The sequence below is a fragment of the Cervus elaphus genome, chromosome 12, assembly GCF_910594005.1.
Source record: "Cervus elaphus chromosome 12, mCerEla1.1, whole genome shotgun sequence".
NCBI classification, from domain to species: Eukaryota; Metazoa; Chordata; class Mammalia; order Artiodactyla; family Cervidae; genus Cervus; species Cervus elaphus.
The window spans coordinates 39,497,500-39,523,013 of NC_057826.1; the positions used below are offsets into that span (position 1 = coordinate 39,497,500).

At 40.9% G+C, this 25,514-nt stretch overlaps 1 protein-coding gene across 3 annotated transcripts; it reads left to right on the plus strand.

Moving 5' to 3' along the window:
- The first annotated feature begins 908 nt into the window (after positions 1-908).
- DUT (deoxyuridine triphosphatase) lies at positions 909-12,157 on the plus strand. Of its 3 annotated transcripts, none has more exons than XM_043920713.1 (7): positions 909-1,020; positions 1,990-2,128; positions 4,180-4,271; positions 5,872-5,916; positions 10,783-10,857; positions 11,033-11,103; positions 12,033-12,157. In XM_043920713.1, exons 1-7 carry the CDS (start codon positions 942-944, stop codon positions 12,087-12,089), a joined length of 558 nt encoding a protein of 185 aa, XP_043776648.1. In that variant the 5' UTR covers positions 909-941; the 3' UTR covers positions 12,090-12,157. The 3 variants fall into 3 exon arrangements, with proteins under 3 accessions (XP_043776648.1, XP_043776646.1, XP_043776647.1); XM_043920711.1 differs by lacking the exon at positions 909-1,020 and adding an exon at positions 1,180-1,460; XM_043920712.1 differs by lacking the exon at positions 909-1,020 and adding an exon at positions 1,180-1,445.
- Positions 12,158-25,514: the final 13,357 nt, after the last annotated feature.

Genomic DNA, 25,514 nt, shown 5'->3' on the forward strand with positions numbered 1-25,514 from the left:
ATAGAAGAGCCACAGCCTGTAGCAAGAAGTTGTGTGATAGAAAAAAAAAAGTGTGCTAGAATGGTGGTGAGGGGGAAAAAAAGGTTAACTACTTTAGTTGTTTATCAGGGTGGGTCTTTCTCAGAGTGAGACTTGAAACGACGTGTACAGACTTGCAGGCAGGAAAGGCTGGTGGGTCTAGAAACTGTGGCCCTGAGCAAGAGAGGTTGAATCATATGATGGCTCCAGAGGCTGTTGAAGAAGTCCTAGATCACGTTGCTATAGATATAAATTTGGTAAGTCCTCAGAGTAAAGATATTTGAAGCCATGGGAGAAGACTATAAAGAGCATAACTCATAATCTCTTCCAGAGGAATGCCAACATTTAAGAGGAAGAGCCAGTAAGAGACTGAAAAGGTAGGGGTTGTAAAGAAAGGCAAAGCAATGAAGTCTGAAACCTTCCCCAACAATACCCTAACATTTTGGTCATTTTCCTAACTGCCCTACAGGTTTGTATTTCTTTTGACAAAATGCATTACAATTTGAGACTTTACCGTCAGTTCCAGACATAAGTGAAGATTCCTGAACCCTAGGAAAATCAACTTACAATTACCTGAAAAGTTATTTACTCATCCTCACTGTAAATTACACCAGCGTGGCCCAGGACCTTTGTTCGAATCAGAGTCACAGCCACAGTGGTTCTCTGTGCTCCTGTGGGGTCATCCAAGAATGCTAAGATTTCAACTGAGATGTCCCCGTGGTATCCTCAAGACTCTGGTATCCCCAGCCCCTCAGAATAAACGACAATCCCATCTTGCACTCTGTGTTGGAAGGAAATTGAACTCGCTGCCTTGCCCATCGCCTAGGGCACAGCACTGACCGCTGAGGCATTGTGATGCAGTTCCGTTCCTTTTGCAGGGGGTGGGGGGAGTGGGGTGCCCTGAGGTTGGAACCTGGCGAGTCATGGCCGCCAGCGGCGCCGCCCCAGGTAAACGGGCAGAGCGCAGGGCCCGGACCTCGGAAAACCGGCGCCAGATGAAAGGTGCGAGTAGACAGAGGGAGAGGGCGAGGCAAAGGCGGCCGCGAGATTCGAGACGCTGAGCGCGCAGCTTCCCAGGAGGGCCTGCCGCCAGCCCGAGGGCAGTCGCGGCGCCGCCTCCGTGCGCCCCTCGTCAGACGGCGGCAGTTACTGCTTCCGAGGTCACTGGGCTGGCGCGCGCCTGCACGAGCTACGCCAAGCTGCGCCCAGACTCGGGCAGATGACTTCGCTCTGCCCTCGCCCCGTGCTCGGCTACCGCTTCTTTCCGTCTTTGCTCAGCTCGGTGTTTAACGGCGCGCGCCGCGCACGGCCCGGGGCGGAGGCCGCGGGGCTGTCCGGGTCAGGCCCGCCCCTGGACCCCACCCTGCGGGGATCCGTGCTGCTCCCGGCGCTCCGGCTGCTCTCCAGCGGCCGCAATCTGAGCCGAAGTGGCCGCGGCTCCAGTAATGTCGGGGCCCAGGCTGGAAGCACACGCTTTCCAAGGCGGGGGGAGGCAGGGAGCTCGGCCGGCTGCCCGCGCGCCCGGCACCGAGCGGGAGAGCTAGCCGGAGGATCGGCTGGACCAGAGGAAGTTGTCAGGCTTCGGGCGGTGGGGCTAGGGGGAAGGCGCGCGGCCTCAGTGGCGCGGGAGCCAGTCCATTCGAATCCCCTCATAGGGGAGGGGAGTGGTTTTCTATTTGGGGATGAGGGAAAGGTCATAAAAACTGCCACTGGTTTTGGACCTAGGCACTGAGTATACAAAGCTTTAAGAGGCTCCGTACTTTCCGTTCCCAAATCTGTCTTCTGAGAAAGATTTCCAGCCCCAAATTTGAGTCCTACCTCCCTTCTCAGCACTGACTGTGGGTTGTTCCAGGGGGCGGGGGCGGGGCGAGGTTGGCGGGAAGTTTAGAAGGCATCCCCTTTCTCTCTCTTGTTCCCCCTGCTCCCTCCCTCCTGTGCCCACGTGGTACTCTGCCATGCCGTGCTCTCAAGAGGCACAAGTCGTCTCCCCCAGCAAGCGGGCCCGGGCCACGGAGGTGGGCGATATGCGTCTCCGCTTTGCCCGGCTCTCGGAGCACGCCACAGCCCCCACCAAGGGGTCCGCGCGCGCCGCGGGCTACGACCTGTACAGGTGAGTGGGCACCGCGTCCGCCCGCGCCCCTGAGGCCGGCCCGGGCCTGGAGGCTCGCCTTCTATCCCACCGTCCGGACCTCTCGCAGAGAAATCCCAATTTCCGAGTGACAGAACTCTCAAGTTAGCTTACATGCCGGCTTGTACAATTTGAAAGAGTCATTGAAAAGTGTACAAACAAACGCATTTTGCATTACATAGGGTTTTTTACTTTTGGGGAAGTGGGGGCCCACAGCGTGGCACTTGAGATCCTGTTTCACCAGCCTGGGATGGGATCTGCACCCCCTTGCAGTGGAAACCTGGAGTCTTAACCACTGGACCACCAGGGAAGTCCTGCCTTTTTTTAATGTTGAAAATTTTACTTTCCCCTTTAGCATAAATTCAGTACGGATATGGGCAGATGTGTGGAATGGTAAATATCGATAAATGTCCGCCCAGGTGTTATTTTATTTTGCAACTTTTTTTGCGTCCTTTCCAAGTGGAAGGTAGAGATGAAGAAGGCCCACTTTGGCCTTCAAGTAGCGGCCTGAGAGTGGTACTGTGGTCAGTATAAAGAAAAGCCTTGCGGGGAGCCGAGGTTCTTAGGTAATAAAATACCCAGGAAAAATTAGTGAAAGTTGCTTCTGCTTTAAGGGTTAGTAAGTTAAGTTCCCCCCAAGGACTTGCCAGAATTCTGAATATGAAAAGCAGGAATGTTTGTTAATACTGCCACCTTCTCTTTTGTACAGCATTTTTTACCTATGCTAAAAGCTGTTCCACGTGCTATTTTATTTAATACGGCAATCCTGAAGTAGATGAGTGTTACTTTTTACAGATGTGGGAGTTTGTGAAGAGATGAATTGATTGCCCAAGGGCTTGAATATAATAGGATTTTTGACCCTGAATTCAATGTTTTGTTGTTGTTTTTTAACCCCTTGACTCCTGTCCCCACTTCTTCAAACCATTAAGGTAGGTGAAAAGTGATATTGGAGGGGAGATGGTGTTTATTACATGATTAACTCCCAAGCCTTAGGATTTATTTTAAAGCATCCCAGGTAATTCTAATGTGAGAACCACTGGTATAAGTTGTAAGTACAAGGAAAGAGGAGAGAGGAGTATGTGATGATAGTGGGAGAAAAGAAGGAAAAAGTGAGGTAAGACTGATGCAGCTGAATGGGGGTACAATTCAGTCCCTTATTTCATGAATAAAAATAGTGATGTAGATTGATTACACCACAGCTGGGCACTGTTGTGAGTCTGAGACCTTAATTTAGGGTACTTTATAAGCATCCTCCTATTAAACACAGAAGACTTTCTATGTTGACATGAATATAACTCATCTCTTCAATAAATTTGTGTTTCAACTGTTTCAATAGAGGAAGTTCCAATGAAAGAAGTAAAGACATAGCAGCATTTTACCAGTCTTAATTAAGGGCTCCAAAGTAACTTCCAGTTCTGCTTATTGTAAAATCTCTTAAATTTTTAGCAAAGAGGAGGCTACAGTAATGGCAAAGTAGCAGCATTTGCTGGGTGGACCTTAGAGGATCAGTTCCTCAGTAGTGTCCATCTCTAGGGCCTGTTCACAGTGGTCACCTCTCCCTCAGCCAGTGAAGTTCACAGCCACCGCTTGGTAAGCCTGGTAAACTAGCAAGTCCAGAACAGATGCAACACAGCTGAACATACCCCTCCCGCCATATATGTTGCTCCCCACCCATTTTTCTCCTTTCCTTCTGTACATTTTCCCTAATGCTTAGAGGATTGTTGTGAGAATAAAATGAGTTGTACAAAGCAGTTAGAACTGTACGGGACAGAGTAATGGCTTAATAAATATTAGCTATTACTTGCTATTATCTGCCTTTCTTTCTTCGTTCTTTATCTTCCTCTTTTTGTACCATGTTAGTGAATCATATGCCTTCTAAAGTCTGCATTTCAGCCCCCTCCTGCTAAAAAATTATCTGTTTGCCAACACAATTTGGTTCAAAGGAAAATTCATTTACAGGTTGTCATCTTTTACCAAAGAATGCTTAGAGAATTACTATATCTAAATACCAGTATCTTTCACTATTTTCCTAGCGCCTATGATTACACATTACCACCGATGGAGAAAGTGCTTGTGAAAACTGACATTCAGATAGCCCTTCCTTCTGGGTGCTATGGAAGAGTGGGTAAGTGACTTGAGACATAGATAACTATTTGTCATGCTCTTTCCTTGTGATGGGTTCTTTCTTCTTAGTTTCATTTGGGGTATATAAATGAGGGAAGGGATATTGCTTGGCCTGTGTCCTAAAATAAAGACATGCCCCCTGCGATGGCAGTTGCAGTCACTTGAAAACTTTCCTTTATTTGTGTAGCTACTTTTGCCTCTCTTTGCTTCCCGCCACCCCCGCCCCCCCCCCAACCCCCTATTCCTTACTTAAGGTTTTAGGACACTCACATTAGCCTAGGAGGTTGTTTTCACAACTGTTCACTGAGAAAAACTGAAAATATAGGTGATGTTTAACTGGTGGTTTTTCCAGTCTTACCACCAATTATCCCTTAAAGGATCAGATGGCATATGAAGTCAGATTTCTTTGTGAAGATGTTTATTTGTTTTATAAGAATAAAGATGCAGGGTTAAGATAATGGCACATGGCATTTTATATCACCGATAGAGGTAAAGTTTCTAACCCCTGAGGGTATCAGGCCCTTGGCCTTTCCCCCTTGGGTTTCCTCCCGTGAGGTCTGCTGGGTAAGGGACGCTCTTCAGTGCACTAGAGGAAAAGGCCTCATCGTGGGAGGAGAGAGGATAAAATGCAGGGCAAGCCAACAGGTTTGATTTTTCTGCAGCGAGTCAGTTGTCACTGTAGAAAGAGTTTAAAACTTCAAGAGTCTGATTACTTGCTGGCTGACTTCAGAGTAAACATGAAGGAGCAAATGGAACTGTGATCCCAGGGGGATCTTGTTAGCCAGAGTCTGAGAACTGCTGATACTTCAGCCTTTAAAAGAAAACTGAAATGAGCTCTCTTCATCTTCTTGGCTGCATTGACGGCATTTTTAGTGTGTTGGGGGGTGGGTGGGTGGATTAGGAGATGGGGTGAAATAACAGTGAAGGCAGGAAGGGGTTACATTTACCCACAAAGTGCCTGATTTAAGTTATTCTGGAATAAAATACTAGAAGTTAGGATAATTAATGGTAGGCCTGTTGCTCAAGTCAGCAAGAGTAAGGTATAAACCTAGCTTCTTACTCTGGTTCATTTGTTTCATTCAGATTTGTCTTCTGGCATCTGAATTGTGAGTAGGCGTCCCAAGTTCAAGGTTAACCTCTGCTACTCTATGATTGGGTTTATGTCCCTCCCCTTCTTATCCATACTGCAATATGCTGGGATCTCCTATCTTAAAATAAAAGCCCCTTCCTCTGCCCCATGTCCCTGCCAGCTACCATCCTCCTTTTGTGACCAGATGTCTGGACAGCATTGTCCACGGTTTTCACCACTTGTTCACTTTCCAGTTCTTTCCTGCAGACCACAGCTTCAACACTTATCCTCAGTTGCCTGAGGATATGCTTAAACCACATGCTGGAGTGGTTTTGAATTAAACCTTGTCAACATTTTTCTAAACTTTTCTACTTTGATCATACAGTGTGATAAATACATTTTTAATTCAGAACTGTCTTCTAAGGTTAAGATACAGATGTTATAGGGGTGAGAGTGACATGCTTAGATTGTGTCAGTTTTATTCAGTATTGCCCTTCTTAAGATAGTCAATTTCTTTTTGTTTGTTTTATAGCTCCTCGTTCTGGCTTGGCAGCAAAACACTTCATAGATGTGGGAGGTAATATATTTACATTTTTATTCTGTAAATATTTACAAGTGTTTACTTTGTTTTTGCAGTAATCACATGACAGATTTTATTTTTATCATCAAGAAAAGAAAATGGTTTTTGTTGTATCTTGCCTTTTAGAAATCTCTGTCCCTAAGTAAAAGATGATTATGATACAGTTTTGAATGCTATTTGAGTATGTCTACTTTTTTAATGATCATTTTGTGAAATGTTGTTATTTCACTCACAAGCTAGACACTATCTGACAGATAGGATTTTGCCTTCGTTTAGCGATAATCTGCATTTAGTCCAAAAATGACTGTTCACAGAAGGAAGTTTGTTATTACAAGGAAAGGAAATGCTTTTATATCATCATTTAAGCAACTGTAGTTAGTGCTTCTTTAACAAGGCCTCTTAGCCCTCAGATGAGTGGGTATGTTAAATTCTCCACCTCCTGCTGTTTTTATGAAGCTGCTTTTTAATAAACTAGGAAAATGACTCAGAAATAGGCCCAAGTTGCCTCTTTAAAAACTGAAATCCATCCATATGATTCCAATCCCCTTGTTCTTTCCATTGCAGTTCAATGCTGTGGATCACCCTGCCCTGTCCTCCTACCAAGCTAGCTCTTCCCTGAGTTAACTTACTGTTCCCTCTCTGGATGAGGCCTGTCCCTGGGCCATCTTCCCATAGTGTCACTAGGTGGTGCTGTGGGGTAAAACAGGAGGCGCTGAATATAACTCAACAGAGATGGGCAGCCCTCTGGGGTTGAGAATTCCCTGGACTAATTTATGCTTGACTTTCAAGAATATTTTTACAAGGTCTAGTATGGTCACTTAAGACGATAACTTAAGGATATAAAAGATGGTAGTTTTAAATAAAGTTCAAAGGGTTATGAAAAGAACATGGGTTTTGGAATAACAACTGGATTTGGGCTCTAACTTTGTCACTAACTAGCTAGTTATTGCTTAACTTTTCTGAGCCTCAGTTTCCTTATCTGTAAAATGAAAATTAGCGTGCTTGCCCTGAAAGATGGGAGGATTGAATTATAATGTATCTAAGGCACTAACACTGCTTGGTACATATTTTCTGTCTTCTGGGCTTCTCAGATTTTTTTTTTTAACATGGAAACTTTTTCTGACTTTGTTACCAACTTTTGCTCTATTTAAAACAATCCTCTGAAAAAAATTCATGTGAAAGCAATGGAAAGTTAGTTTGCCTGGTGGTTCCTGTGGTGTTATTCACACAGTCACATTGTGGTGTGTTCTTGGATGCAGAGTATCTTAAAAATGTCTCCTAGGCACACGTTTATCATAGTTGGCCACAGTTTCTATTTCAGAAGAGGGATATTGTTAGAAATCCCAGGCTGTAAATAAGGGTCAAAGGGAAAAGTTGAGTATGCAGGATTCCGTTCAGAATTCACATCTGGTAGGTGTGGATAGTTTTCAGTAAAGAAGGTTTCCAACGAATGACATGCCAAAGTCTTGACACAGTAAAACTTTTGCCTGAAGTCAGTTAATCACTCTGCCAGTTCCAATGCATGATTTTTCCAGTGATAACTTCAAAATACTTTCTGCTTTCTCATGAAGAGAAATACCCCTGATGTTTATGTCCCTTATGTAGGAAAGGAATGTGTTATATTTTCTTTGATGGTCAGTTTGCCTTTGAATAACAAGTAATAAATGAACCTGGAACTATTAGATTTTTTTAATACTATTGGCATTCATGCTTTAAAAAAAGGAGTAATTAAGGACCTTTTTTTCCTGTCATACATTCTAATTGACTTGAAAGGACTTAATTTCTTTCAGTCTTGGTAGATCACCTGGCTTTGAGGAATTCAAGACATCCAACCATATGTGTGATAGGACTCCTTTACAAATATATAGCAAGGCCTTTACAAAAAAGAGTGTTTTTTGGTATTGTAGTAGATACCATAAAGTAAACAAATACTTGCAAGTCATATGAAGAAGAGTTAAATATCCAAACAGATAAGGGGGAAAAAACTGATTATAAAATACAGAAGAGGACATGCAAATGTGGAACAAACATTGAGGTAAAAAAGCCCAGCCTCACTAGTCATCAGGGAAATGTAAATAAATCCATTAAATACCATCTTTTACTCATCATATTGGCCAGAATTAAAAAGATTGCTTCAATTTGGTATTGTAAGAGAGCTTAGAAATGGGCATTCTTAAATATCATGGATAGAAATTTGAATTGCTATACTTTCCTTGCAAAGTTATCTAGCAATATCCATTAAAATTTTAAATATACACACCTTTCAGCCCAGGAAAGTGCTTTTTTTTTTTTTGGAAACTGTTTGATGAGAATACAATACAGTAATACACAAGGACATATGTAAAGGACTGTTTTGATTATTATAGGAAAAATGTAAAAATGATCTGAATGTCTGATGATATGTAAGAGAATTGTTACATGGGAATCATGGTACTGTATTTCCATATCTTGGATCTAAAAGAATGACTAAGATTCAGATATGTTACTCTCAAAAGATAGCTATACTATTTTAGGTGGGAAAAATGTGTAAAATATGTGGCTGCCTGAGGGGGACAGTTGGGAAGCATTATTAGCTTTTACTTTATATGTATTTGTACTGTTTGGGTACTCTAAAAATTTCTAATAAAGAAGTGAGCTCAGAAGTCAGCACACATGGTCTTTATCTAAGGCACCCTAGGTGAATGAGTGCTAGCCTGTACTTGAGCACTCCCACTTGGAGATGCCAAAGCCTCCTGTGGTCATTTGTTCCGGCATGGGAGGCAGGGAATGACCTGCTGCTGAGGGGTTCCTTCCTTAACTGATCTGAGCCATTCCTGCAGCTGAAACTTTCTGCATCTAGATAATATAGAAAACAGCTGGTCCTATCTTTATATCCATTCTTTCAGTAAATATCAAGGACTAAGTTAATGATCAACTGGCAGTGGGGGAAAAGAAGCCAGTCTTCAGTATTCTTTGAGTTGGTCAAAGTTTTATTGATGTAGAACAGAAAAGAATAGACTTTTTCCTTCAGTCTAGACATGATATGAACCACTTTCAGCCACTTTTATACTCACTGCTCTCGCTGTTTAAAAAAGTGTTTTATCTTTAATTCTAACTCTGAAGTCTTATGTCAGGAACCTTGTAAAAAGTATTTTAAGTTCAGTTTCACTTAGCCCTACTAACTCATTCATAAAGCACAGGGATTCATCTAAACTTCTACAGTAATCCACCGGAAAAATCTAAAATGTTAGTTTTTCTGAGTATATTTCCCTGTGGTGGAACATTTTTTATTTTTTTTAAATTTTGCCCTTTTTTCCCTTATATGAGAAAATTGAAAGTGAATGCTTATTCTTGTTCTAAAAAAGCAAAAAGAAAAAAAAAAAAAACTTTTCTTTTTAACCCCCAATTGACCTTCAAATAACTATGAGTCTGGCCAACCAGCATTAGTACCTATTGAACTAAATTCCTGATTCTTTTTTTTTTCTTCTTTGATAAGAGGTTTTTTTTTCCCCCTAAAGAAGTGGGGTATTAATAAGATGTAAGATACGACATGGAGCTGCATTTAATTAGATTCACATGAATCCTCTATCTAGCATGTTACAAACTGAAGGGAAAGAATTAACATGTATAAAAGGAAATAGGCATTGAGGGGAAAGACAGGGATAGGAAAATGACTGCTAATAGCTAGGGGGTTTCTTTTCAGGGTAATGAAAATGTTCAAAAATTGATTGTGGTCATGTTTTCACAACGCTGAATACCCTAAAAAAATGTTGAATTGTGAATTATGTCTTAATTTTTAAAAAGGAAATGAGAAGACCTGGTGCACCTATATTATCTGTGCTTTTGTTTATGGGAAGGTTTTGGATTCTTGGCCCAAAGATAAATGCTAGCAAGTAGGGTAGATGCACTTCTCTGGACTGTGGCAGGGCCCTGGCTCAAGTTCCTCCCCTGCAAAAATTTGCTGCCTTTGTGTTTATAATTTCAAACAGTTTCTAATTACACACAGTTGTGTATAAAAGTGTGCTCATTATTAAGCTTATATGCTAATGTCTTTTGAGAGATCATGCTCTTAAGAGAGGATGGTAGCTTAAATGGAAAGGAGAAGAAGAATGTGAACAGTTCAGCTCCATTTTCATTATAAAAATGGAATGTTCTGATATTTGCTAGACTGCTGCTTAACAGTGTCAGCATTGACTTATTCCACCACAGATCTTCTGACTTTTTGACATTTTTATTTATGACTCAATCATATTTTAGTCTGGATATTAGTGGGAAGCTGCTACCAGAAAAAGCCTTTAAAACCCAAATCGTAATTTTCTCCTAGTCCTTTTGGCAGGTATGCAGCAGATAAGACAGTAGGATTGGGAGAGAGCAGTTAAGGATGAGTTGGCTGAGACGCTAAGCACCTACTCCCAATTTAGAGTAGGTAATTGTCACCATTTGTAAGGATGACAGGTTGGAAAATTAGGACCACTTTCAAAATCCTTATTTGAATTTTGGGCTTCCCTGGTGGCTCAGATAGTAAGGAATCTACCTGCAATGCAGGAGACCTGGGTTCACCATCCCGGGGTTGGGAAGATCTGGAGGAGGACGCGTCAACCCACTATAGTATTCTTGCCTGGAGAATCCCCATGGATAGAGGAGCCTGGCAGGCTATAGTCCATGAAGTCGCAGAGTAAGACACGACTGAGTGACTAAGTACATTTGCATTTTAGTAATATCATTTCTTGGCTTTGAGGCTTTACATAGTAGCAGAGCAAGATTCACATGTTCACTGTAAGGATAAAACTTTCAGAGCTACATAGGAATGATTTCGAGGTAATCATATACCTTTAGTCCTTGGTACCATACACTAAGCTAAGATCATTTTTTTTTTTCCTCCAGCTGGTGTCATAGATGAAGATTATAGAGGAAATGTTGGTGTTGTCCTGTTTAATTTTGGCAAAGAGAAGTTTGAAGGTATGTTAAATATATCTAATCACATCAATATAATGAGTTTTTCGAGTTATGTATTAAACATGTCTAAATAGCACATACTAACTCCTCTGATTCTCATTGTACTGTGTAAGGCAGGATACAGAGAATGCATCAATACAGTATCAGTAATAAATTGTTTTGTTTTTTTCCTTTGAAGTCAAAAAGGGTGATCGAATTGCACAGCTCATTTGTGAACGGATATTTTACCCAGAAATAGAGGAAGTTCAAGTAAGTATCATAAAAGCTGAGTAGGGAATACATGATATAACATCTTCAGTGAAGGAAAAATAAAAAATTTGAGGATCTACTATGCTATTGGTAACCAAATACAGACCTTTCTCAACTTAACAGTGGGATTACATTCTGATACAGCCATCGTAAATTGAAAATATCTTAAGTCAAAAATACACTTCACACACCTTACCTACTGAACATCGTAGCTTAGCTTGCTGCTGCTGCTAAGTCACTTCAGTCGCCTTAAACATGCTCAGAACCCTTATTAACCTAGTTGGACAGAGTCATCTAACGCAAAGCCTGTTTTATAATAAAGTGTTGAGTATCTCATGTAATTTATTGAATACTGTACTGGAAGTGAAAAATAAAATGGTTGTATGGGCACAGAAACTGTATCAGCATTTCACCCTGTGATGGCATGGCTGACTGGCGGCTGCAGCTCACTGCCATTGCCCAGCATCTCGAGAGGATCACGTCGCATATCACTAGCCCCGGGGAAAGCTCAAAATTCATTATTTGAAGCACGGTTTTTACCAAATGCATACTCTTTCACACCATCATCAAGTTGAAAAATCATAAGTCAAACCATTCTAAGTTGGGGACCATCTGTAGTAGAATATTTGCCTAGTCCTATTTTAAGCAAAATTAAAATCTTGGTTGTAGAACTTCTTAAAATGTTTTCCATGGCTAGTATATAGCATTACTTTGAATAATAAACCATTTAAATAGACTGAAATTCTACTATTCCCTTAGCTTTTTTGGTATTCAGTATTTTATGGAACATTTTTAAAATTTTAATTTTCTGTAATCTCCTTTTTGAAGGAATGATAGCAAGAATAAAACTCTTACAAATTGGGAGCTGGAGAGACCTGAAAGAGGATCTAAAATTAACTATAGAGCTCACTATCTTTATGTCTTTTCAGGTTTTAGATGACACTGAAAGGGGTTCAGGAGGCTTTGGTTCCACTGGAAGTAATTAAAACTTCTGCCAAGAACAGGAAATGAGAATGTACTTTTTTCTTGAAAATAAAGACTTTGCTTAAAGTGTTTTGGTGTTTTGCATTTCTGTAAACTTAACACTTCAGCTTCTAAAAGTATTTGGTTTTCTTATGCTTAAGGAAAGGGTACCTCTGTTGGGATCCTATAGAAACTTACTTCCTTTGTTTTTCTGCCTTTAGTGGTTATATAAATCTGTTTGTGAACTCATGCAGTTTCTTTTTTAAATTAAATGCACATCATTTATCCCCAAATCTGTATTATTTATTTCACTATATACTACCCCTTCAGTAACTTATTTTTAAAATGCTTTGAATATCATAAGCAATGCATTTCATTCAATAAATTTGAATTCTCACAGATATAAATTACTGCATAAGCTGAATTAAACAACAATAAAAAGAAGGTATTACTAATTCTTCCCTTCTCTTCAGTGATGTAAAAAATGTTTTTCTAAACTTAAGATTCTTTGTGACATTGGGAAGAAGAGAATCCTCGGTTTATTTTTTTATTATAAATTTTTTTCTTTTTTTTAAATCTTCCTTTGTGGTAGACCCTAGGTTAACTGGGTACAGGTGTATTTGTGAAAGGAAATGTGAGTTGGGAATGTCCATTTGGTTTATTGCTCTGAATTTCATTCTGTTGGGGTTTCCCTAGTGGCTCAGATGGTAAAGAATCTGCCTGCAATGCTGGAGACCTGGGTTGGAAAGATCCCCTGGGGTAGGGCATGGCAAGCTCCTCCAGTATTGCCTGGAGAATCCCATGGACAGAGGAGCATGGCGGGCTACGTCCATGGGGTCACAGAGTTGGACGCAACTGAGCACACAAGTAAATTGTACTAATGTGAATTTGCCTCACTGAAGTAGCAGTAATAGACTGTCCAAGAAAATACACAATTTAGTACAGATAAATAGATGTAAGGAGGTATGCCTAGACCACTGGGTTTATCCAAACCAAGTGTAAGTAAGTATGTCTCAGCCATATGAGTTGGCTTAACATCTATTGCAGCTTTTGGTGTGCTTTCCTTTTCTGCATTTCCCAAACCCCTCTGCACCAGGACTTTGGGTGTCAGCTAGGCTTTGTCAATCAGTTGCCCTAGTGGGAGGCTCAGGAGGCGTCATTTTGTAGGTGGGGGTCATACAGACGGAATGCTCTGGAGCTGGCAACTCTTGGCTGCCCAGTTTTGGAAGCATGGGTTAGAGTTTGTTTCTTGTGTCCTTCCAGTGGTTCCCGAGGCCATGTTACACCCTGCAATGTGTCAATAGTATTTTCCATTACTTTGGAAATGTAACTATGGGTTATAGTTCATCAGTGAGTCATGAGATTAACTCAGTGGGTCATAACTAGTGTTAAAAAATACTGAACAGAAATACAGCAGAGGACAACAGGTCAGATGGGTAAATTCTGTGAAGATTATTTGGATTACATATGTGTGCACATGTTTACTGGGTCATGATATAAATTATTTCTGAAGTCAGTAAAATTTAAAATTCTGCTAAACTAGCTAGAGTCTGGTTCCCTGAGCTCTGACCAATACGTAGTAACAGTTGAATGTGTGACTGCTAAGAGATTCTGTCTTAGCTTAACGTTAAGTCCACTGTTACACACTTAAAATTGCTCTTTTCTTTCTCATAACATGCCTGTGGAGAATAGAAAAAAACCCAAACACTTTTATAGGTGACAAAAACAGGCTCAGAGACATTTCAGCTAACAGTGATTACTATTAAAACGGGTCCTATGGCTTCAAAGCCCATGTTCTCTGCAGTATCTTCGGTCTTCCAAGTGGTAGAGAGGATATACAACAGGAGACGTGGTTAATGAAAAGCTTCCTCTAGTTGTTTTGTACTTGGAATATGTTTCCTTCTGGGTACCATACTTAAAGGAAGATGCTCACATTTGAAGCTACCCTAGAGACCTGGAATGATATCCCTGGGTGATATGTTTTCACCTGGGAAAGTGTATTTGTTGGGATGGGAGGAATGAGGGGCAGTTGGCTAGAGAAAGTCGCTGGAATATAATAGATGTTTTTAGAATCTAAAGACTCAGATTAGGCTTGTCATTTGTGACCTGAGGGACTGAAGTTAGTATCAGTGGGTTTCATCTATAGAAGACAGTGGCTGTGAGATAATAGAATATATATATTAGCCTCTGTCCCCCTAGTGATAAGAACATCTTTTGTTCTGTTATTGGTCTTTGACCTCTGTTCTTGACAGAGCTCCTGAAACCCTTACATATAATTTTGCAGATGACAGAAGTGTCTTGTTCTAACAGGGTCACTCAGTCCCTGTGTGGCTCCTGAATGAGGTCTGGTCACCAGAAAGGCCAGGCCATGATTAGAGTCTAGGAACTCTCAATGCCTTCCTCCCATTCTCTTGTGAGGGGAGAAGGGCCAAAATTGGAATTAATGATGGATCATTCCCATGTGATGAAGCCTTCATAAAATCCCCAAAAGAACAGGGCTCAGAGAGCTCACAGGTGGTGCTACGATAGTATCTGAGCCTATCTCCAAGTACACACAGTGTCAGATTTGAGAAAGTGTAGGACACCCCAGCTGGTGTCACAGAGAATTGCCTGGTGTGGGAAAAAACCTGCACACATCAGGTGCCCAGAAGTGAAGTGTTTTCTGTGAGTAGTATAGGAGACTCATAGGGAAGAAAGTCATGATAGGAGAGAACGAGGCTTTTCTCTACACAGGAAGGGAGAAGTCTGTTTCTCCTTAACAGTGGCATAGGGCAGACTTGTGGAACTTCCCCAAAAGAGTGAGGGGAAAAAAAAAAAATGCAAATACTGCATGGGAAAAGCAAAAAAATCAAAAGCCATATGAAAGAGTACAATACAGTCTTGGGTTGAGATTTTTGGAGACAATTTCTATGTTATATATGTAAAGTTCAAATAGTTTATGATAATTTCACTTTGTTTTATTATGAAATACAATGTTTAGGCAAGTGTATGAAACAAAAGTGGATGGTATAGTGAGTAACTAAATAGTGGTCTGGACTGGTTTGCTAGAAGTGAGAGCCTGTGTTAATAAGGCTTGGTTCCTAAGCTCATTTTATCTTTGCCTTCTTTCAGTCTGCTAGATTCAGTTGGTGAAAGTGAAAGTTGCTCAGTCGTGTCCAACTCTCTGCAACCCCACGGACAGTTCTCCAGGCCAGAATACTGGGGTGGGTAGCCATTTTCTTCTCCAGGGGATCTTCCCAACCCAGGGATTAGAACCCAGGTTTCCTGCATTGCAGGCAGATTCTTTACCAGCTGAGCCACAAGGGAAGCAGATTCAGTTGGTAGCAAAGGAAAACCAGGGTATGTCATTTTATTCAGACAAGTCTTCCTTTCCACCAGAAAGGGCACCAGTTTTTTACTGATGCCAAAGAGAAGCATCATTTTCACATGCAGGGCTGCACTTTGGTTATCAACTGTAAATTGAATAGCAATTACCATTCTATCAATTTATTTCCAGGCAGAAACCAGGCAGTTTTCCTCTCCCTTGACAGTTCTGCCTCACTCACTAATGATGTCCACTATCCACTCCTGTCCTTGGTGCCGTTTGTGTCAGGAGAGAAATAGTCAGAGAGACTCCTACAAACTAATCTGATGCTCCATCACTTAACTTCCTTGATGGCTATCTGTAGAAGAAGTCTTTTCAACAGCTGGCCTAGGTAAATGGTAGGTAGAGGTGGGGGAAGACCCAAGATTTGGATCTCAGAGCACCTTCCCCACACAGTATTTCTTTCCACGTGACCATCTCCACCCCACCTGGCTGGAAATATGTAGGTACCTGGAGTTTTCTGTTTGGGGTTAATGGATCTTGGACAGATTGACATGATTACATGAGCGCCGAGTCCAAGTTGTCACATAAAGTGTTCTCAGCGGAGCTTCTGCCTACCCCAACCCCCTGGCTTTGACCATCCCCAAATCACACTTAATCCTATTTTTCATTTGCTCCTGTCCCCACTGCATCTTCAACTCCAGCATTGGTCCCTGTTAGAAGAGTACCAAACCCCCCACCCAACTTTGTTTTCTACTGCTAACCTCTATTGCATACTCTAAAGGTAATGGGGTTATTTAGAGTGCCAGTCACAAGAATGCCAATTACAGAAGACAGAAATCATCCAGGCCAAAATTCAATGATACTTTTAGTAGTGATATTTATAGACTTCAGAGAGCACCCCTGGATACAGAGAAAGCTTTACATGCAAAATCCACTCTAAGAGGCATGTAATCATTCAAGATAATAGTGTGACCCATATATAGTTAGGCACTTGAAGTCATTTTGTTTTCTGCTCATTAGTGTAAAATATACCATTTTATGTAACTGACCTGATAGTTTTAGTTGAGAAATACTCTTTAGTATTATATTATCATCCTAAGACGAGAGGTGAGTAGGGAGGAACAACTTAAAAGTGAAAATAAAATGCCTTTTACCGATAAGACACATCTCCACTGGAGATGGACTATGTGCAGAGTGTTTGACATTGCTCTTTTTCTTATTGAAAAGAGAATGAGAAAGGGAAAAATACAAGCGAAACTGTTTTCATGAAGGGAATCTTCTCCAGAAATACATGAAAGAAATAAGGACATTAAAAATAGTCTCCCTTTATTTAGCAACTTATCATGGTTAAGTTGGGAGACTTTTTAAAGATCTGTGAAGTCTCCTAAAGAAAACATCTAATAACTATTTACAAAAGTAAGGTTATAGGGAGAATTTTAGGTTAACAAAGTACTAAATTATGTCTGGGTTTGACCTAATTTTTAAAAATGGGTTTCATTGTTCCGTTGCTCAGTCGCGTCCGACTCTGCGATCCCATGGACTGCAGCATACCAGGCTTCCCTGTCCTTCACTGTCTTCTGGAATTTGCTCAAACTCATCCAGTGGGTTTTACAGATCAGTAAAGAAATCTCTGGGAGAACATATTCCAAAATGATGATTATGTCTGGCTGTTGGAATTGCTGGTGTTTTCCCTCTTTGCATTATATATATTTTAATATTTTTAACATGAAAACTATATCATTTGATACTTAACAGTTTATAATAAAATAGCTTTGATTGATTTTTATTAATTTAAATATTTTACTGAATATTTTAATATTCAGTGGGAAAATTATGACTAAATTATAAGCTTTGAAGAAAAAACATACAAGTTGGTGTAATGGTAAAACACTGGCTTTGGGAGTTTTAGACCTAAGTTTAAGTTCCACTGTTTTACTAACTAAAAGATCTTGAGTAAGTAAAATAGCTTCATGGGTTCTCAATCTTCTTAGCATAAAATAGGAAAGAGTGCTTCAGATCATTTCCAGGGTCCCTTTCTTGCTTTCTCATTCCATGTAGTGAATCTTGAGCCTGCATGATATGGCTGTGGCAAACTTCTGCCACCTGGTGGCAATTATCTAAAATTCAGTTCAGTTCAGTCGCTCAGTCGCGTCCAACTCTTTGCAACCCCATGAATCACAGCACGCCAGGCCTCCCTGTCCATCACAAACTCCTGCAGTTCACTCAAACTCATGCCCATTGAGTCAGTGATGCCATCCAGCCATCTCATCCTCTGTCGTCCCCTTCTCCTCCTGCCTTCAATCCCTCCCAGCATCAGGGTCTTTTCCAACGAGTCAACTCTTCCCATGAAGTGGCCAAAGTATTGGAGTTTCAGCTTCAGCATCAGTCCTTCCAATGGACACCCAGGACTCATCTCCTTTGGATGGACTGGCTGGATCTCCTTGCAGTCCAAGGGACTCTCAAGAGTCTTCTCCAACACCACAGTTCAAAAGCATCAATTTTTCGGCGCTCAGCTTTCTTCACAGTCCAACTCTCACATCTATACATGACCACTGGAAAACCCATAGCCTTGACCAGATGGACCTTTGTTGGCAAAGTAACATCTCTGCTTTTTAATATGCCATCTAGGTTGGTCATAACTTTCCTTCCAAGGAGTAAGCACCTTTTAATTTCATGGCTGCAGTCACCATCTGCAGTGATTTTGGAGCCCAAGAAAATAAAGTCTGACACTGTTTCCACTGTCTCCCCATCTATTTCCCATGAGGTGATGGGACCAGATGCCATGATCTTAGTTTTCTGAATGTTAAGCTTTAAGCCAGCTTTTTCACTCTCCTTTTTCACTTTCATCAAGAAGCTGTTTAGTTCTTCTTCACTTTCTGCAATAAGTGGTGTCATCTGCATACCTGAGGGTATTGATATTTCTCCCGGCAATCTTGATTCCAGCTTGTGCTTCTTCCAACCCAGCGTTTCTCATGATGTACTCTGCATATAAATTAAATAAGCAGGGTGACGATATACAGCCTTGACGTACTCCTTTTCCTATTTGGAACCAGTCTGTTGTTCCATGTCCAGTTCTAATTGTTGCTTCCTGACGTGCATACAGGTTTCTCAAGAGGCAGGTCAGGTGGTCTGGTATTCCCATCTCTTGAAGAATTTTCCACAGTTTATTGTGATCCACACAGTCAAAGGCTTTGGCGTAGTCAATAAAGCAGAAATAGATGTTTTTCTGGAACTCTCTTGCTTTTTCGATGATTCAGCAGATGTTGGCAATTTGATCTCTGGTTCCTCTGCCTTTTCTAAAACCAGCTTGAACATCTGGAAGTTCTCGGTTCACGTATTGCTGAAACCTGGCTTGGAGAATTTTGAGCATTACTTTACTAACGTGTGAGATGAGTGCAATTGTGCGGTAGTGTGAGCATTCTTTGGAATTGCCTTTCTAATGGATTGCAATGAAAACTGACCTTTTCCAGTCCTGTGGCCACTGCTGAGTTTTCCAAATTTGCTGGCATATTGAGTGCAGCACTTTCACAGCATCATCTTTCAGGATTTGAAATAGCTCAACTGGAATTCCATCACATCCACTAGCTTTGTTCGTAGTGATGCTTTCTAAGGCCCACTTGACTTCACTTTTCAGGATGTCTGGCTCTAGGTGAGTGATCACACCATTGTGATTATCTGGGTTGTGAAGATCTTTTTTGTACAGTTATTCTGTGTATTCTTGCCACCTCTTCTTAAATTAGGAGGCTATATTTAAGGTATAAAATCACCATTCATTTATTCACACTTGTAATTGCCTAGCATCTATGTGCTGGACAAGTGCCAGCATCATCATTTCTTCGATTTAGCGTTTTTCTAGATGACGTAGGTGAAACAACTAGATGTGAGCTGTCACAGACTAGCTACATGACCTTGAGGATATCATTTAACCACCCTTGAGTCTCTATCATCCTATCTGAAAAATATAGTAATATCCGCCTTACAGTATAAGAAATCTAGAGTTGATGGATGTGAAGTATCTCACACAGTCCACAGCAAAGAATATTTTGTCAATAAATGATCACAATTATCTTCAAGAAGGTTACTGTCTAGCAGGGGAAGTAAGATAAACACAGAAATCTCCATAGCAGGCGATATGCCTTGAAAATACAAAGGAGACCTAAGGCATATTCATAAAATGCCAAAACTGAAATTCAAATAGACTGGAATGTAAAGGACATGTAGCAAATCGCTGGTAAGTATTCTAGAGTTGTAGGTTGCACATTCACTCTGGAAGGTTCTAAACACCAGGGAAGCAATAGCCAGCCATGGAAATGTTTGGGACAAAGAGTAACATCACTAGAGCTGAGCTTCAAGAGCTGATATTAATCTAATATCTGTGACACTGAGGTTAACAAGCCACTGCTGAAATAGCCAGTGAATGAACACAGAAGTTGGCGAAGGAAAGATGGATGGAAATGACACTTTGAAACCGCAAAAACAAAACTGAGGCTGAATCTTTAAAGCTGACCTAAGAGTGGTTAAATAACAAATGAACTGCCTGAGCCTAAAGGAGGCTGAAATGTGTTAGGGGTTATGAAACTAACCATCTACAGTAGTTACAGGGCTAAGCTCCAACTTCCTGATTAAAGGTCTCATACCACTTCTCCGGGACTTCCCTTGTGGCTCAGCTGGTTAAAGAATCTGCCTGCAATGTGGGAGACCTGGGTTCCATCTCTTGGTTGGGAAAATCCCCTGGAGATGGGAAAGGCTACCCACTCCAGTATTCTGGCCTGGAGAATTCCGTGGACTGTATAGTCCATGGGATTGCAGAGAATCAGACATAACTAAGTGACTTTCACTCACTCACTCACCCCTTCTCCACTCAGGAATGATGTTAACTCAACTTTCTACTCAGGTATGAAAACGGAACCAAATACAAGCTTAGCTTTCTCACCACACATTGTACAAGTAGATAAAAAAGAAATGCTTTGTGACTATTTTCTAGTGTGCAAAGGGCTACAGGGGAAATGTTATGACAAAATACTCTTCGTCAAGTCCAGTCCACTCTGACTATTAGAAAGGGCATTATACTTGAAGAAAAAAAATCCTACGTGTGTCTCCATTTAAAAACCTCTGTGGGATTTATAATGACTTTAATTTTAGTGAACATGAAATATTTTTTTCCTGACATCTTAGAGAAGCAGGCAATTTCAGAGATGATATTTTGACAAATAGTAGCATAGATCAGGACAAATAACAGGAAGCTCTCATAAAAGAAACTTGACTAGAGCAAAGGCAAATAATGATGTAATCCCCTGCAGATATATGTTTGGAATATAAGCATTATATTGTTGAGTATGATAGGGAAAATAATATTAGAAAGAGGCTAATGCTGTGTGGGAGTCCTGTCAGGTGGGGATTGTAGGATGATTCCATACTTTGTGCAATAATACCGTTCAGGAAAAAGAAGATGCCCATTGACTGAGACTGTGTTTGATTATCATAGAAGAAATGAAACAGGTTTTCATAGTCAGAAAAATCAATGTACCGCCAAAGAAGAGAAGCTGTTTGATGACAAGGCAATACAAAACTTCAAAGGGTAACTTACGAATGTTCCCTAATTCATTTCAGCCTAAACTTATCCCCGTGGTGTCTCACGCTGTCCGCCAACTCTTTCACTGGAATATGTTACCCAGTCGCCTTGGAATCATTACTGGGTCTCCTTGGAATGGAAACTGTGTCAGACTGCAGGGGTGAGTAGGAGGGAAAATGGTGCTGGCAGAAGCAGAGGAAGTGTTTTTTCAATTTAGAGCCAGAAGTGAGTGCTGACATTGTCTCGCATGTGTTTGGGGACAATGGCACATGCCAATGGTTACACGTCCACTTTTCCATGTCCCTTGCTCAGGGGCCTTTGGCAAGAGGCTGCAGAAGCCACAGCTACTTTCCCCCGCTCCATTCCCCAAATCTCTGACTCCTCTCCTCCCTTTGGGGATGTTAAAAGAGGACAAGAGGCACAGTTTCCACCTTTGTATTATTAGCATAATCATCCAGAGTGAATTCTCTCATTCTTCCTGCACATGTATTCTGATGTGAATAGTCTTTTTTCCTTACATGACTTCACTTCCTCTCTTTGTAAAGCACACCTTTTAGGGGATTTGGACATTAATTGCAGCTGACTTCAGAGCTGCGCTAAGCAAAGCTTTCATTTTCTAGGCCAAAGTAGACATATAAAAGGAGCCATTGCCAGTTGATGCTAAGATAGGAGAGAGACTGGGTTAATCACCATCAGGAGCTGGGGGTGTCCCTCTCTCTCCCCCTCACCAAGTTCATAGTTGGGAGGAGGGTTCAGACTCTGGGTCTTGCATGCCCCTCCGATGATTCTAGCATGATGGTTGTCTAACTCTCGGATATTGCAATATAGTTGAGTAGCAACCAAAAGGTTGCTTTTAAAGATAGTTTTATTTATGTATGATACAATGCCTACATTGAACATCTTTTGTCAAAAGGCAAAAATAATTACTCTTTTGCCATATTTTACCTGTTATTTCTCCCCAAGAGTTGTTTCTAAGTATAGAAACTTTTAACTGCTTTGTCCTAATGTACTTATCTGTAATTTTTTTTAATATCAACTTTTGTATACTTAAAAAAAATATAGATAAGTTTAGGCTCACCCCACAGCCTGTGAGATCTTAGTTTCCTGACCAGGGATCAAACTCATGCTCTCAGCATTGAAAGCTCAGAGTCCTAACCACTGGACCACCAGGGAATTCCCTGTATTAACTTTTATTAGGATCTATTTCAGGACTTCAATTAGAATACAAATTGTAAGTGGAAGAGAACTAACTTTTATAAAAATGCTATATACTCCAGGTGTTATGCTAGTTTTACCTGATGATATTTTGTAAAGCTGGAGCAGAATTCCTTTTAGGAATTTCTTGAATCTTTAGGGAAGCCACACACCATTCTGCTGGGCTCCCCCCAGTATTAGAGTGGAGTCCCAGAGCTCAAGGCTTGCTTGGGCAACCTGAGAAGGAGGAAGAGGCAGTGAGATTCAGAAGTTGTAGGAAGGGATCCCAAAATGTGATAGGAGGCTAATCAGAGAAGGGAGTGGAAGCCAGAGAAATTTCCTGCATCAGAGATGACAAAGGAGCTTATTCTTTCAAATATTTTTATGCAAATTTCAATCATGAACAAAAGTAGAACATAGAGTATGATGAACCCCACATATTCATCACTCAACTTCAACAATTATCAGCTCTTAGCTGATTTTGTTTTTTCTAGATTCCTGCCTATTCCTTCATCCCCAACCCCAATGAATTATTTTGAAACAAAGTCCAGACATAATTATCACTGCATAGATTACATTTTAATTTGTTTGATGATTCATCTGTGCTGTAGCTTCCCTCCTATTGCCCAAACATCAATAAAGTGTCTAAAATGTACAGCTTAAGTGTCACACTGGAGGGAGGCAAAGAGCAAAACAAATTTGCATTTGGGCCAAAGTGGATAAAGAATACGACAGTAGTATTAAACTTGATGCAGAGCTGAGATTAAGCAGAGCTCCCAAGAATTCTTGAAATTATTGGGGGGTGATGAGGGAAAGAAAGTGATTCTAGATTTTCTACAGGAGGTCAGAGTTCACGCAGGGCTCTGAGTGTGTGTGTGTGTGTATGTTTTATTATCAAAATGGGTGATTCTAAAAGACTGTAAGACTTGGGGACAGCCAGACAGCTGGCATTTGGGTTATAGTTGAATATTCCAAGTTTCCTTTCCTTGAAAGGAAAGAAAATACTAAATTTAAATGCCATCTTTCAGTTTCTCAGTCAATAATTTCCCTTTCTGTCTCTTGTACAAATTCAGTCTCTAGACAGCAATGCAAGGGATTTATTCTCCATGAAGCCTTTCAGACACATGAAATATTTGGAGAAGAATTGTTCGGCAACCCCAATCCCAATTCAGTTTTCAACTGCTTTGTAGGTAGCTCTGATTAAGTCACTGTTTTCAATAACTTGTGGTGAACCAGTGAAAATTACCAATGGTAATAAAAAAGTGGACCTATATTCTTACATAATTCTCCCACAGCATTCTCAAGGAAAGTAGGGATGATATTTGGACTACATATAGATTTGCTAGATTAATAGTGCTCTTTAAGTGTATAGGGGACTGGAATGCAAAAGTAGGAAGTCAAGAAACACCTGGAGTAACAGGCAAATTTAGCCTTGGAGTACAGAATGAAGCAGGGAAAAGGCTAATAGAGTTTTTCCAAGAGAACGCACTGGTCATAGTGGACACCCTCTTCCAACAACACAAGAGAAGACTCTACACATGGACATCACCAGTGGTCAACACTGAAATAAGATTGATTATATTCTTTGCAGCCAAAGATGGAGAAGCTCTATACAGTCAGCAAAAACAAGACCAGGAGCTGACTGTGGCTCAGATCATGAACTCCTTATTGCCAAATTCAGACTTAAACTGAAGAAAGTAGGGAAAACCACTAGACCATTCAGGTATGACCTAAATCAAATCCCTTACGATTATACAGTAGAAGTGAGAGATAGATTTAAGGGACTAGATCTGAGACAGAGTGCCTGATGAACTATGGATGGAGGTTCATGACATTGTACAGGAGACAGGGATCAAGACCATCCCCTAGATAAAGAAATGCAAAAAAGCAAAATGGCTCTCTGAGGAGGCCTTACAAATAGCTGTGAAAAGAAGAGAAGCAAAAAGCAAAGACAAAAAGGAAAGATATACCCATTTGAATGCAGAGTTCCAAAGAATAACAAGGAGAGATAAGAAAGCCTTCCTCAGGGATCAGTGCAAAGAAATAGAGCATAACAATAGAAGGAGAAAAACTAGAGATTTCTTCAAGAAAATCAGAGATACCAAGGGGATATGTCATGCAAAGATTGGCTCAATAAAGGACAGAAATGGTATGGACCTAACAGAAGAAGAAGATATTAAGAACAGGTGGCAAGAATACATAGAAGAAATATAAAAAAAAAGATCTTCACGACCCAGATAACCATGATGGTGTGATCACTCACCTAGAGCCAGATATCCTGGAATGTGAAGTCAGGTGGGCCTTAGGAAGCATCTCTATGAACAAAGCTAGTGGAGGTGATGGAATTCCAGTTGAGCTATTTCAAATTCTAAAAGATGAGGCTGTGAAAGTGCTGCACTCAATATGCCAGCAAATTTGGAAAACTCAGCAGTGGCCACAGGACTGGAAAGGGTCAGTTTTCATTCCAATCCCTAAGAAAGGCAATGCCAAAGAATGCTCAAACTACCACACAATTGCACTCATCTCATACGCTAGCAAAGTAATGCTCAAAATTCTCCAAGCCAAGCTTCAACAGTCCGTGAACCATGAACTTCTAGATGTTCAAGCTGGTTTTAGAAAAGGCAGAGGAACCAGAGATCAAATTGCCAACACCTGTTGGATCATCGAAAAAGCAAGAGAATTCCAGAAAAACATCTGTTTCTGCTTTATTGACTACGCCAAAGCCTTTGATTGTGTGGATCACAATAAATGGTGGAAAATTCTGAAAGGAATGGGAATACCAGACCACCTGACCTGCCTCTTGAGAAATCTGTATGCAGGTCAGGAAGCAACAGTTAGAACTGGGCATGGAACAACAGACTGGTTCCAAATAGGAAAAGGAGTACCTTAAGGCTGTATATTGTCACCCTGCTTATTTAACTTATATGCAGAGCACATCATGAGAAATGCTGGGCTGGAAGAAGCACAAGCTGGAATCAAGATTGCTGGGAGAAATATCAATAACCTCAGATATGCAGATGACACCACCCTTATGGCAGAAAGTGAAGAAGAACTAAAGAGCCTCTTGATGAAAGTGAAAGAGGAAAGTGAAAAAATTGGCTTAAAACTCAACATTCAGAAAACTAAGATCATGGCATCTGGTCCCATCACTTCATGGCAAATAGATGGGGAAACAGTGGAAACAGTGGCAGACTTTATTTTTTGGGCTCCAAAATCACTGCAGATGGTGACTGCAGCCATGAAATTAAAAGATGCTTGCTCCTTGGAAGGAAAGTTATGACCAACTTAGCATATTAAAAAGCAGAGTCATTACTTTGCTAACAAAGGTCCATCTAGTCAAGTCTATGGTTTTCCAGTAGTCATGTATGGATGTGA

What these genes read in the sequence shown, in the direction of transcription:
- DUT (XM_043920711.1), top strand. Translation starts at nt 1,238, where the DNA reads ATGACTTCGCTCTGCCCTCGCCCCGTGCTCGGCTACCGCTTCTTTCCG. An exon ending in GCGGGCTACGACCTGTACAG is followed by an intron (nt 2,129 to 4,179) that starts GTGAGTGGGCAC and finishes CTATTTTCCTAG; the next exon opens with CGCCTATGATTACACATTAC. An exon ending in TGGCAAAGAGAAGTTTGAAG is followed by an intron (nt 10,858 to 11,032) that starts GTATGTTAAATA and finishes TTTCCTTTGAAG; the next exon opens with TCAAAAAGGGTGATCGAATT.